Source organism: Protopterus annectens, chromosome 1.part1, assembly GCF_019279795.1.
Source record: "Protopterus annectens isolate FY-2018-M chromosome 1.part1, PAN1.0, whole genome shotgun sequence".
Classification (NCBI taxonomy): domain Eukaryota; kingdom Metazoa; phylum Chordata; order Ceratodontiformes; family Protopteridae; genus Protopterus; species Protopterus annectens.
Genome location: NC_056726.1, coordinates 1986323673 through 1986336503, shown reverse-complemented (window position 1 = coordinate 1986336503; position 12831 = coordinate 1986323673). Strand labels below are relative to the sequence as shown.

Sequence of the window (12831 nt, the reverse complement as noted above, 5' to 3'; positions counted from 1 at the left end):
TTCAAAGGAAGGTTTAACTAACCCCTTAAGAATCAATTTATTTTTCCTCTCCTGGAGGACCCTTGAGGAAAAAGCGTGACATACGCTGCATGACTCCTGCAAGTGTTTTGCCCCTAAACAATATACACAGAGCGAATGATCGTCTGTGATAGACATTTTGAAACCACATTTCGAACATTTTTTAAAACCCGAAGGCCTAGTGGTTTGAGACATTATATTAAACAATTCCAGTAACTTTGACAGGAAAGTAAACAGCTAGAGATTTACTGATGACAAACCTGATAGGCTTACAGTTATAGTTAACGCAAACACCTCTTGTAAATGACAGGGAACTCTGAAACCCTGTAAAGTTTTAAAAGGGTTGATAGACCGGGAAGGCCCTGGATGAAGGGGGGGCCGAAATCAAACCAACCCAATCACACACAACAAGTTTTCACAATCCAAACACACACAATAAGATCGTTAGCTGTTAAAACAGCTTTTGTGGCTAAAACAGCAAAAAAAACTGACAGAAAAGTTAGTTAATAATAACTACTCAGCCCAGCCAGCTCGAGACCACGTCTTCGCAGGGAAGCGGCAAACGAGATCTGGGGGAATGGTAGTGGTGCATCCTGGGATATAATAAGCTCAGCCAATAAGAGACTTCGCTCTTTGGCATAAGCGTGCCGAGTCGGAGCCGAGGGATCGGCTCCGAACCCATCAGTCAGAATGTAGGCGAGATAGGATCACATAACATCCTTGGCTCAAGATGATTGTCAATGTTTTTTTTTCCCAAAATCTCTTTATTTCAATTTTCTTTTTTTCCAAATAATAACAATACAATAACTCAAGAACACAAATAAACAATACAAATACACATCTAAAGAAAACAGACAATCTCGTTAGATGATTGTCAGTGTTAAAGTGACACCCCAACCCCATGTATAAAAAAGGGGTTGGGAGGGTGGCCTAATGGCTAAGGTGTTTGCCTTACAAAAAACACAAGGTGCAGGGTTTGAGTCTCACAAGGGATAATTAGCTAAGCTTAAAATGGCTTGCAAGGGCAGTTAGCTTAGTACTAAACTATGAACTATGAACTATGAGATCATGGGTTGTAAATAGACGGATGGATACTACCATTCCTTAAACAATGGAAAGTAGAAATGAAAATTTTTAATGTACACAATGTCCTAAAGTTTTACTAGGTAAGTATAAGAACCACACTGTAAATGTTCACTTCAGTTAAGTAATAACATTTCTGTATCAGTTACCTTTTAAGCAGCAGTAATGCTTGCTCAGAGGTTAAATTTCTTTTAAAGGCAGAGTTCATAAAGGTCTGTATCTGTGTCTAAATGGGATGAAAAAATATATATCAATTAAAAACATACAGACACAGTAAACTTAAACAATAATACTACCATTTGGTGGCTCAATTCTGGCTACTTAACCAGAAATGTTTCTACAATTAAAATAACAAATTGAAAAAAAGAAAACAACAAAAAAGCTATGATATCTCTATACAAATGCTACAAAATAGTTTCAGAATTAAGTTACAACCATGGGGCTAGCATGACACATATCGTTTTTGAGGTATATATTACAATGACAGATTTGTTAAAATCCTTTTCAGTATCATATCTTCAGAAAGCATAGCTATGTGAAATTCTCATCATAATATTGTTTGTCTCTTTTGATACTCTGCTGGTAACTTCGGAAGCTTGAGTCCCAGCAGTGAATTTTACTGCTGGTCAAAGTAAACAGTTGTGGCCACCAGATGGATTCCACTTGCTTGATCTAAGTAACAAAGTAGCTCCACATATGGTCTGTCTAAAACTTGTTCCAGGGGTGAATTCAGAAAAGTGCAGAAGTGGAGGATACAGTTAAGGAGCCAACATGCCAAAGCATGGCAAGCTACTGCAGTGGAAAAGTAGAACCTACTCATAACAGTAAATATTGGAATTATTCAGTGCTGCAGTTGCCTTTAAGCGATATGGGTTGCTTTCCTACTAAGGAAACAACAACCAGCCAGCTTCATAAAGCTCTGGCTCTCCCACAGCCTTCACTCTAACTGCTGACTGGTAAGCCCTAAATAGGGAAATCAGCAGTCAGAGTAAAGATTTCTTCAGGATTTTCTTGCCCATACAGAGAAACAGAAGAGCCCAACAATACAATAATAACAATGAAACATATAAAGTAGAAACACAAAATAATCCTACTTTATATCCCTAGTACAACAATATACAAGAGTAGGGGGAGAGATGGTGGATGTGGCTACTACAGCAGTGAAAAATTCAAACATCTACTGTTATGGGAAAGTGTAACTTAAACAACTATACTCAGTTCATCATTTCCACTGCTGCAGTAGCCCTTATGCTATATAGATTGATTACCGAAGCCTGTCCAATTTGGGAGTAGGAAGTATACACAATCAAGATCCCCTAGAGAATGATCCTAGAAAAACTCAAACTGGACCCTGAAAAGGAATCCAGTTTGCAATGATTTGTAAATCTATGTATGGATGACCATACAGCTGCCTCTAGAATGATTCTAGAATCCACCCTTTCTAGTATTCCACTGAAGAAGACAGGACTCCAGCAGCATGTGCCCTAATACTGTAATATTTGAGCACCAGCGGTACAAAATTCCTGATGGGTCCCTGGTTATTGGCTATGCACCAACTAGAAATCGCTTCCACTTACCAGTATGATTTTCTAGTAGCAAGCTTTCTTGCTTCCTTTAGTACCAACTGCACTTCCTCATGAAATATGTGACTAAAATGAATTAAAATCGAATCATCCAGCAAGTCAGTTGAAGTTGATTGAGACTGGAGTATATCAAACTCCCTGTCTTGTATGCATAGATCCAGTCTGTGAGGAAGCTTCTGGTAGTTGCCTTTGGGGAATTACATAAGAAGAGTCAAATAATGTTGCCTTGGCCAAAAGGAAGTCACCACAATTATTTTTGGAGACTCCTTCTTAATCTTCAGAATTACTTCAGATATCAGTGGAAAGGATGGAAAAGCAAAAAGGAACATTCCTGTCCAATGGAATGAAAATACATCTGTTTTATAGGTGTATTTGCAAGGAGTGCTGGTGTAGAATTTGTTTAGTTATGTGTTTTGAAAAGAGAACAGATCTATTTCAGGTGTTCTTCACAACTGGATCAATTCCTGGAAGACCTCCATGTTCAATTTCCATTCATGAAAGTGTGTCCTGGTCCTGCTCATTTTGACTGCCACTATGTTTGACTGACTCTTGTGGAAAGTCCAACTGCCTCCTCTTGTACCTCCTCTTCCAAGGGACTTCCTCGGTGGGATGTTCCAGTGAAGTGTCAAAAGAGATTGTAAGACGCTTTTGGGTAGTCTGGATGCCTTGAGCTGGCTGTCTCTGTGGCGTAGAATGATGTGGCTCAAAGTACAGAGACATCTGGGAACTAGACTGGAAATCCAAAGGGGCTGGAGCTGTCCGTCCTACTGGAACAGAAAATACCTTCTTCACTACCTTGAAGGCAGATCACTCTGGACAGAAAGAAGACAGTGGCTTAGAGAAGGCAGGCTTATGGAGCACTGCCACTCTATGCCCCAATAGCAACCTCCCCAAGGTGGAAGATGGAGCTGAGCTATACAATGTTGAAGCTCTGAAGGGCAGAGATGGCTCTGAAAATGTCAGAGTTGACTCCAACACCTCAGACCCAAGAAGGCAGCTTTGGCTCTGAGAGTCATCCGGATCCGAAGAAGTAAGAGCCAGTGCACTCAGGGAAGACTTCAGATCTAAAGGTCACAGTATCTTCAGATCCAAACCAGATGGACCCAGAAGGTTCAGATCTAAGGACTCTGAAACAGTTGGTGGGATCAGAGAAGGAGCAGACAATGGAGTTGTAATAGATGGACAGGCTCCCTGACCCAAGAGGGTAAGAGCTGGAAGCACACTCATTTGTATCTGCGCTGAGAGGAATCTCCTCAGCATTCTGTCCACATCTTCCTCAATTAGACATCTGGATGAACGAGATGAGGCAAGGGATGATAACCTGGAATGATGTTTCTCCAGAAAGGGAGAGGGAATCCTAGAAGGCACTGGATCCAAGGTAGGGGAATATTTTGTTCTTGGTAGTGTCTTCAGATCCAAAGAGCTTGGATCCAAAGATTTCTTTGTTAGATCTGAAGTGGAGTGGATCTGAACAGGTTTCGGATCTGGTCTCGTTTTTTCTTCGGTGGCTCTGAAGAAGGAGTCAAAGAAGTTGATGGTCTTGGAGACTTATTCAAGGTCTATTTGGTTTCAGTTTTGGGGGATTCAGTCCCAGCAACAGCCTCTCCACATGAAGATGGAAGTAATCCCTTTAAAATTAGTTTATTTTTTTCTGCTATGGCCCTAGGATTGAAATTTTTGCAACTAGAACAGTCATCTTGCAGATGTTGAGGGCTTAAACAATAAATGCATAAAGTGTGGGGATCTGAAAGAGGTAATTTATGCCCACACTTTTGACAATTTTTGAAGCTGGCAGGTACTTTGTCAGACATGATAACACGTGATATAAAAAAGGGAGAGAAAAAGGAAAAAGATGAAAGATTTTTTTTTTAAACATAATAAAAGGAAAGGGAAGTGCCAGCAATGATACAAAAAACTACACTAAATACCAGCAATGGTAAAGAGAATTACACAGAGTGTAAAAGATAGAGAAAATATATTTATATGATAAAGAATAGAAATTATCAAGAAAAAAGCATTTATCTCTATAAAAGCTAACCATGTCTTTTATGAAAAGCAGCAGACAAGATATGTGGTATGTTAGGAGTTGGTGCATTGTGGGTAAGGAAGAAGCTCGAGAGCATTTTGGTGGCCATGAGCTTTAGTAATGGCAGAGTCAGATCCCAGGACTGGATCAGAACCCAACAGTTGAGGACAGAATGAAAACTGACAACAACAGATCTAAAGTTATAGCTGCTGTATCACGTCTGGAAAGAGGGTATAAAAACTTAAAAGAATGAGTAACTTTATACATATTATCTGCCTTTTTAGAGGCAGATGGCTGAATATGAGGAAAATCATTGGCATTAACACATACATCCTCTAAAACTGAAAGAAATGAAAGAATGTGTGAAGGCATTGGAAATTCCTTCTGTAACAGCTCAAAGTATTTTGTGAGGGACTAAGAAAACTCGGTGTTCTCCTACAGAAAACACTGCCCATTCTGGAAATAGTCTCAGAGGAAGATAAACTTCCACAGAAAGAATCAGAAACAGATGTTCTTTGAGTTTGAATCAGACATATGAGGAGAAAACCTTGTATCCGTCTCTTCATCTTCCTGTCCAGTTTCAGAATCTTGAATCTTTTCAGGAAAAGAAGTATCCATCTTTCTTTTATCAGAAACTACTTTATAAAAAAGGATCAATAGCCTGAATTATACCCTGAACCAGACCCAGTAAACTACACCAGTTCAAGGAAATTTGTGGAGAAGTAAATCCGCTTCATTTTCTGTTTGTTCTTGACAGGAAAACTGGGGCCAACAGTGTTAATGGGAGCAGAAACTTTGCCAGAGATGGGCACAACATTCTGACAAAACAGGGAAGTCTTCCATGTTCCCTCTCCCAAGACTAAGAGTGGCTTCCTTGCCCACTGAGGGGACCTCAACAGCTGCAGATGATATGGCTAACCTTCGGATCACAGTGACTAAGCGTTGTAGGAGAGGGAGCCAAGGTAAAAGATGAGAGGTCTGAGGTACAACTAATAGACGGAGAAGAGTCACCTACCTGCAGCTGAGACAAATTGCTAGCATGCTATGTTATCAAAGGCTGTTTGCTTGCATTTTCCTTTTGTGGCTGAAAGAACAGACAATGGGAATAAGAGTTTGTTCTATGGTTAAGCCTAAAATGGTGCCTTTTTTTCCAGGGAAAGCAAACAGCAGAAGCCAGTAAAGCATAAAGGTCTCTTTTTTCACAAAAAACACAGTAAAAAGCACTTTAAAACACTTTGGAAGCCCAAAAACACAGAATAAACAGAATTTTCCACAGAAAAAAAAGAAGCTATGTCCTTACCATAACGTTCCATGTGGAGTGTTCATCTCGCCTTTGTTCTTACACACGGGTTCGGAGCCGATCCTCGGCTCCGAGTCGGCCACATCGCAAAGCTCTGAATCTCAGAGAAGCTCGAGACCAGCCCATATCCCACAATCCTCCCTGCCATTACTCAGATCTAGTTTGCAAACAAACCAGACCAAAAATCCAACACCTCCGGTGCAAGAACTACACACTCTCTCAGGCATTCCGAGACACTCTCTCACCATAGCAATAACTAAGGGTAGAAACATATACCCCATGATACACGGGACCATATACCCTGGAAGGGGTTAAGACAAGTCGATCAGAATCTAATCCTACCCGTTCTTCCAAAACACGTGGGGAGGGGAAGGGAGGGAATGTAAGAACAAAGGAGACATGAACACTCCACATGGAACATTATGGTAAGGACATAACTTCTTTATGTGAGAGTGTTCAATCTCGCCGTTTGTTCTTACACACGGGTAGCGTCCCTAGCTCCGTCACCCCGAGTGACTTATGGAAGAACGTTCCTGAACACAGTGGAACCAAAAGATGTCCTGTCTTTGGAGACTTTGTCCACTCTATAATGAGTGATGAAAGTATGTGGCTTAGACCACATGGCTGCTGCACAAATCGTGTCCAAAGGCAAGCGGGCTGCATGAGCCAAAGAAGTGGAGACGGATCTGGTAGAATAAGAAGTTATGTCTTACCATAACATTCCATGTTAGTTGTCTTCTTCTCGCCTTCTTTCTTGCTGGATGGGTTCGGAGCCGATCCTCGGCTCCGACTCGGCCTATACTATAGCTCGAGAGCTATTTTTACCGGCTCGAGGCAGCCCTATATCCCACAATACCATGCGCTAACTCCCAAGATCTCGTTTGGAAGCTAAGACATAGTATAAAAAGTAATATTATAATAATAATATTATAATCCTCTTTTACGAGTACAGATTACCTGCTAGTAACACTAAGGATACAAGGAAAGACGCAACATATTGTATCTCCAGAAATGGAAGGACTCAGAACCTCGAGTCTATCCAGGCTAGGGGGCAGGAGGGAGGGACGCAAGAAAGAAGGTGAGAAGAAGACAACTAACATGGAACGTTATGGTAAGACATAACTTCTTAATGTTAAGTTTTCATTCTCGCCTTCATTCTTGCTGGATGGGACAGCGTCCCTAGCATCTTAGTCCTGGGTGGCTCAGTGGAACAGACTCCTGAGTACAGTGGAACCAAAATCAGCTCTATTTCTGGAGGCTAGATCAAGCTTGTAATGGGCAATAAAGGCATGTTTGGACACCCATGTAGCTGCTGCACAAATGGCATCTAGTGGTAACCTTGCTTGAAAAGCCGTTGAAGTTGATAGTGCCCTGGTTGAATGAGTTTTAGGCCTAGAGGGCAGTTGCCTGTGTCTCAACTCATAGACCAAGGTAATAATAGATAACAGCCATCTGGAAGGAGTAACTTTCGATACCGGAAGCCCTTTCTTGCCTGCAGCATAAGAGAGGAAGAGCTGGTCTGACTTTCTGAATTGTTTTGTCCTGTCTAGGTAATACCGTAATTGGCGATGAACATCTAATGAATGTAATTTTTGTTCAGCCCTGTTGGTATAGTCTGGGAAAAAGACGGGCAAATCAATGGAGTGGTTTAGATTTGCTTCCGATAACACTTTTGGTAGGAAGGAAGGGTTTGTTCTGAGAGTCACCCTATCTTTATGAAAAACCAAATAGGGAGGACGGACAGACAAGGCTTGAAGTTCCGATACCCTTCTGGCAGATGTTATAGCTACTAAAAACAGCGTTTTCCAAGAAAGAAGTTTGAGGGAGCAAGAAGCTGCCGGTTCAAAAGGGGGTAGAATTAGTGAGGTTAGAACTAAATTCAAATCCCATTGTGGGGGTGGATCTTTGACTGGAGGTCTGAGCAACAAGATGCCTTTGAGAAAGGCTTTACAGAGTTTGTGGGACATAATATTTGCTTCTGAGAGTCCAACATGAAAATTAGCAATGGCCGCTAATTGTACCCTGATAGTGGCCGGTGATGACCCCGAATGAAAAAGCTCTGCCAGAAAGTCTAGAACCTCATGAATGGGTGCATGGAAAGGATCTAAGGATCTAGTTTGTGCCCAGTGTGAAAAATGCTTCCATTTACTCGCATAAGTCTTCCTAGTATTGGACTTATGGGAAGCCAGAATGATATCAAGAACAGGAGGAGAAATAAGGGGAAGCCTGGCTATGGCTGAAAGTGGAGCAACCAAGCTGTGAGGTTGATGGAATGTAGAGACTGATGCAGCTTGCCCGTGAGGTGGGTCAACAGATCCAGAAGGGGTTCCAGATGCCAAGGCTGTTCCAGTAGGTATTTGTGCAGGAACGGGAACCAAACTTGTCGAGGCCAAAACGGGGCAATGAGGATCATTTTGGATCTCAATGCGGTTGCTTTCTGAATTAGTTGCGGGATCAATGGAAAGGGAGGAAAGGCATAAAGAAGACCCCGGGGCCAAACGTGAACAAGAGCGTCTCTGATGGGCTGGCCTGGTAGAGGAAAAAGTGTGAAGAAGTCGAGACACTTGCTGTTTTGCAGAGTTGCGAAAGGGTCACAGCAAGGCTGGCCCCACTTCCGAAAAATTCCGTCTACTACCGCTTGATTTTAGAGACCACTCGTGAGGCATGAGGATAGTTCTGCTCAATCTGTCTGCTATGACGTTGGACTTCCCGGGGATGTGCGTTGCTATCAGAAACCGTTGAGATGAAATTGCCCATTGCCAAAGTCTGAGTGCTTTTCGACAGAGGGGGTAGGACCTTGTTACGCCCTGCTTGTTTATGTACCACACCACGGACATATTGTCCGTTTGAATTGCTATAGTCCCCATGGGAAGAGAGCTCTGAAGGGCCTGCAACGTCAAAAGCACCGCCCTCATCTCCAGGACATTTATGTGCAGGTGGCATTCTGACTGTTGCCAAGTGCCCTGGACTGTCCTGCCCTGATAATGCCCCCCCCCACCCGAAAAGGGAGGCATCCGTTGTGACAGTGGCAACTGTAGGGGGGAGAACAAAGGGTCTGCCCTGAAAAAGCTGAGGGGAAACCATCCACCAGGAGAGATGTTTCTTGCAAGATGGTGTTATCAAAATGTTGTGGGTCATTGGCAGCTGTTGAAAGGACCACTGAGAAAACAGCATCCACTGAAGGAGTCTCATGTGGAAGCGGGCTAATGGAAGTAGAAGAATCGCCGCCATGAGGCCCAACACTTTCAATACTAGCTTGACTTGGACTCTGCTGGGCTGAAACAGAAGCTGAACATTCCGCCTTATGTCTGTCACTCTCTGAGGTGGTAATGTTGCAGACATTTCTGTGGTGTTTAATACGGCGTCTATAAAGTTTATACATTGACAAGGCGACAAGGAGGACTTTGCAAAATTTATAGAAATACCCAGGCTGTTGCAAAGTTGGATAGTGTAATCCCTGGCCATTATGAGATCCTGTTTGGTGGTAGCGGAAATGAGCCAGTCGTCTAAGTATGGAAACACCTGGAATCCTTTCTGTCTCAGGTGAGCCGTGACCACTGCCAAACATTTGGTGAACACCCGGGGGGCTGTGGTGAGACCAAAGGGCAGGGCCCTGAATTGAAAATGACTGACTCCCAGCTGGAAGCGGAGAAACCTCCTGGAGCGCCTGTGTATTTTTATGTGGTAGTACGCATCCTGGAGGTCTAACGAGCACATCCAGTTGTCTCTGCCCAAAAAGGGTAGAATGGACTGCAGCGTTACCATCCGAAATTTTGTCTTTAGTACATAGTTGTTTAACCTGCTGAGGTCCAAATTCGGTCTCCAATCTCCTGTCTTTTTTGGTACCAAAAAGAATCTGGAGTAGATTCCGGATCCTAGCTGATCTGCTGGGACTGCCTGGATGACTCTTTTGTTTAACGGCTTTTTTATTTCTAGCTGAGCCTGACCCCTTTGTGCGGGTGGTACGTCTGGTAGGGGTTTTGGCGGTTGTACCGGAGGGAAAGTGAAAGGAATTTTGTAACCCTCGGATATGATCTTCTGTACCCATGTGTCTTGGGAGATGGATTGCCAGGCTTCTGGGTACAGAGATAATCTTACCCCGACTGCCTCCGAAGGCGGACAGTCGGGCAGCTTCCCAGGGATGCTGAAAGGGTTGGTCAGGGAAAGATTCCCTGGAACCCTGGTTCTGTGGACCCCCTCTGCCCCTGGGGCGGCACCTGTTATTATTCCCCCCTCTGCCTCTAGGGGGAAATTCACCATGTGCGGCAGGCGCGACTCCCTGTGGTTTGTGGAACCACATCTTTCCACCCCTCTGTCCTTTAGGATAAGGTCTAGAAGGCGTGGAAAAACGGACTCCCACGGCAGAGAGAGTCTTACCATCTTGTTCGCATCTGGTGAGGGTATTCTTCACCTGAGGCCCGAACAATTCCGAACCATCAAAGGGGGTGTTGGTGAAGGACGCCTTGAAGGGGTCGGCAAAGTTACAGAGTCGCATCCAAGCGTGACGTCTCAACGCAACGCCTGTGCCAGCGGCCCTACTCGCTCCATCGGCTGCATAAGAGATAAGCCGCATGGAGGAGTTAACAATGGAGTTCAGGGTAGCCAGCTGAGAGTTTATTTTGTCCTTAAACCCCGCAGCAGAAGGATCCTGTACCGTTTCACCCAGCTCTTTGAGCAAGTCTCTCTGAAGGCGGGTGAAATGACATAAATAGTTCAGCGATCGCATAGAAAATGTCGCTGAAGCAAAGGTCCGCTTGCCATACCTGTCCATGGTCCTGGACTCTTTGTTAGGAGGATGAACAGATACAGAAGGATCAGCTAATTCCTTCTTAGTGGCTGCTGCTACCACCATAGCATCAACTGAAACACCTTTGGTGAGAAAGGATTTGTCATCTGGTGCAGAAATAAATTTAGAAGGCCTCCTAGGGGTAGGTTCCATTGAATCAGGAGCTGCCCATGCCTTTCTAGCCACTACCTCCATTAGTGGGTCGAAAGGGGGAGACACCCAGGAGGTGGAAGGGCGAGATCCAAAGGCGTCAAGGTAAACCGACTCGTCCTCGGAAGGTTTGAGAGTGGACCAATTTCCCCTCTGTCTTAGGATCTCCAGGATGTCTGAAAAGGAGACATCCTCAGAGGGGGATCTGGGGGAACCCTCCGACTCATCCAAGTCGGTGTCCGACGTGACAGACTCAGGGGAGTCTATGTGCTTCCTCTTGCACTTTCTTTTCCTAGGGGGTTCCCCTGAAACTTCAGCGGAGCCCTCGGAAGAGGAGGAGACACCCAAAGTGGGTACCCTACACTTTGGATCTCTGCTGTCGGGTATAGGAGGGTGGCCAGAGACCGTAACAGGCACTACAGAGGGAGGAGCCACAGAACTTAACCTTGGAGTGGACACTGGGTCCAGCACACTCCTCATCACCTCGAAGGCTCCCCTATCAGACACCAAAGGTAGCCCCGGCTCCGAAGAGGCCGGAACCGCCCCCGGAACCGACATAGAAGGCTCCGAGAATGATGTCAGGGCTGAACTAACCAGAGCCGAAGTTCCAAGAGGGAGAGCGGGGTCGGACAAGGGTCCAATGCCACTCGCCCCCTCGGAGCCGATAGTGGGAGACCCGGCGCCCGGACCTCTCCATGGACGGAACCAATAAAGAGGTCGGAGCCGACGACACCGGAGCCGAAGGAGGGGGTATCGGCTCCGACGTGGGCAAGGTCACGGTTCCGATGAACTCCGGCTCCGAACTCGAGAGATGAGTCGGAGGAGGAATGGATAACTGTATCGAAGGAGCCACAGTCTGGTGAGATGGGCTCTGAAGCATTTGGGCCAGCGCCTGAGATTTTATGAGTCTACTGACCACCCTCTCGATGTCGTGGTTGGACAGCCTGGAAGACCTCGATGAATGAGTCCTATGACTCCGCTCCGATAGGAGGGGGGACCTCAGAGCCGATCTGACGGACTATAACGAAGGGGACCTAGAGCGCTTGTGCGCTGGGGTCAGCTCCGATGATGGTTTCGAAGCAGAACCCACTTTGCTCGCCTCGGAGCCAGACGGAACCGAGGACGGAGCCGTCTCGACAACACCAGCCCTTGGCTCAGAAGCTGGAGCCGAGGGTTTGGCGGTTTTTGACGACTTCCCCGAGCCAGACTTGGACGGGGAGTCATCAGGCTTTAACAAGCCCCTTAGGATGAGCTTATTATGCCTTTCCTGCAGGACTCTTGAACTAAATTCGTGACAAACGGAACAGGAGTCCTGCAGGTGTAAAGGCCCCAAGCAATAGACACAAGAAGTGCGACCATCTGTCAGAGACATTTTCTGACAGCACGAGTCACACTTCTTGAATCCCGAGACCTTAACGTCTTTGGACACTGCCCTAAAGACAGTCACTCAATCAGCACACACATTCACTCACTTACACACAAAGGGGAGATGAGGGGGCTGACTAGAACAACAACACACACACACACACACACACAGGGGGTGAGTAAACAGAAAAACTAAAGCCTGTAGGCCTGATTATAAAAGTTAACTAAAGGGGTGGGTATGGCTTACGAAACAAACACTAATAAGTAATAATATCGATAGGGAACAAATGTAGGGAAAATAACCTAATAAACTACCTCAAAAAATAGAAACTTTGTTGAAAATTCCTTTTACTGACCTGAGCCGGTAAAAAAAGCAATCTCGCAGCGAAGCGGCAAACAAGATCTGGGGAGTTAGCGCATGGTATTGTGGGATATAGGGCTGCCTTGAGCTGGTAAAAATAGCTCTCGAGCTATAGTATAGGCCGAGTCGGAGCCGAGGATCGGCTCCGAACCCATCCAG

At 45.0% G+C, this 12831-nt stretch overlaps 1 protein-coding gene across 1 annotated transcript in view; it reads right to left on the bottom strand.

Annotated features, from left to right (window-relative positions):
• Nucleotides 1–12831, bottom strand: part of LOC122816787 (dynein axonemal heavy chain 8-like) — a 9517065-nt gene that overhangs the window by 7922094 nt on the left and 1582140 nt on the right. The window contains 1 exon segment of the mRNA XM_044089814.1: nt 1251–1327. Coding sequence (XP_043945749.1) covers nt 1251–1327 — 77 coding nt within the window.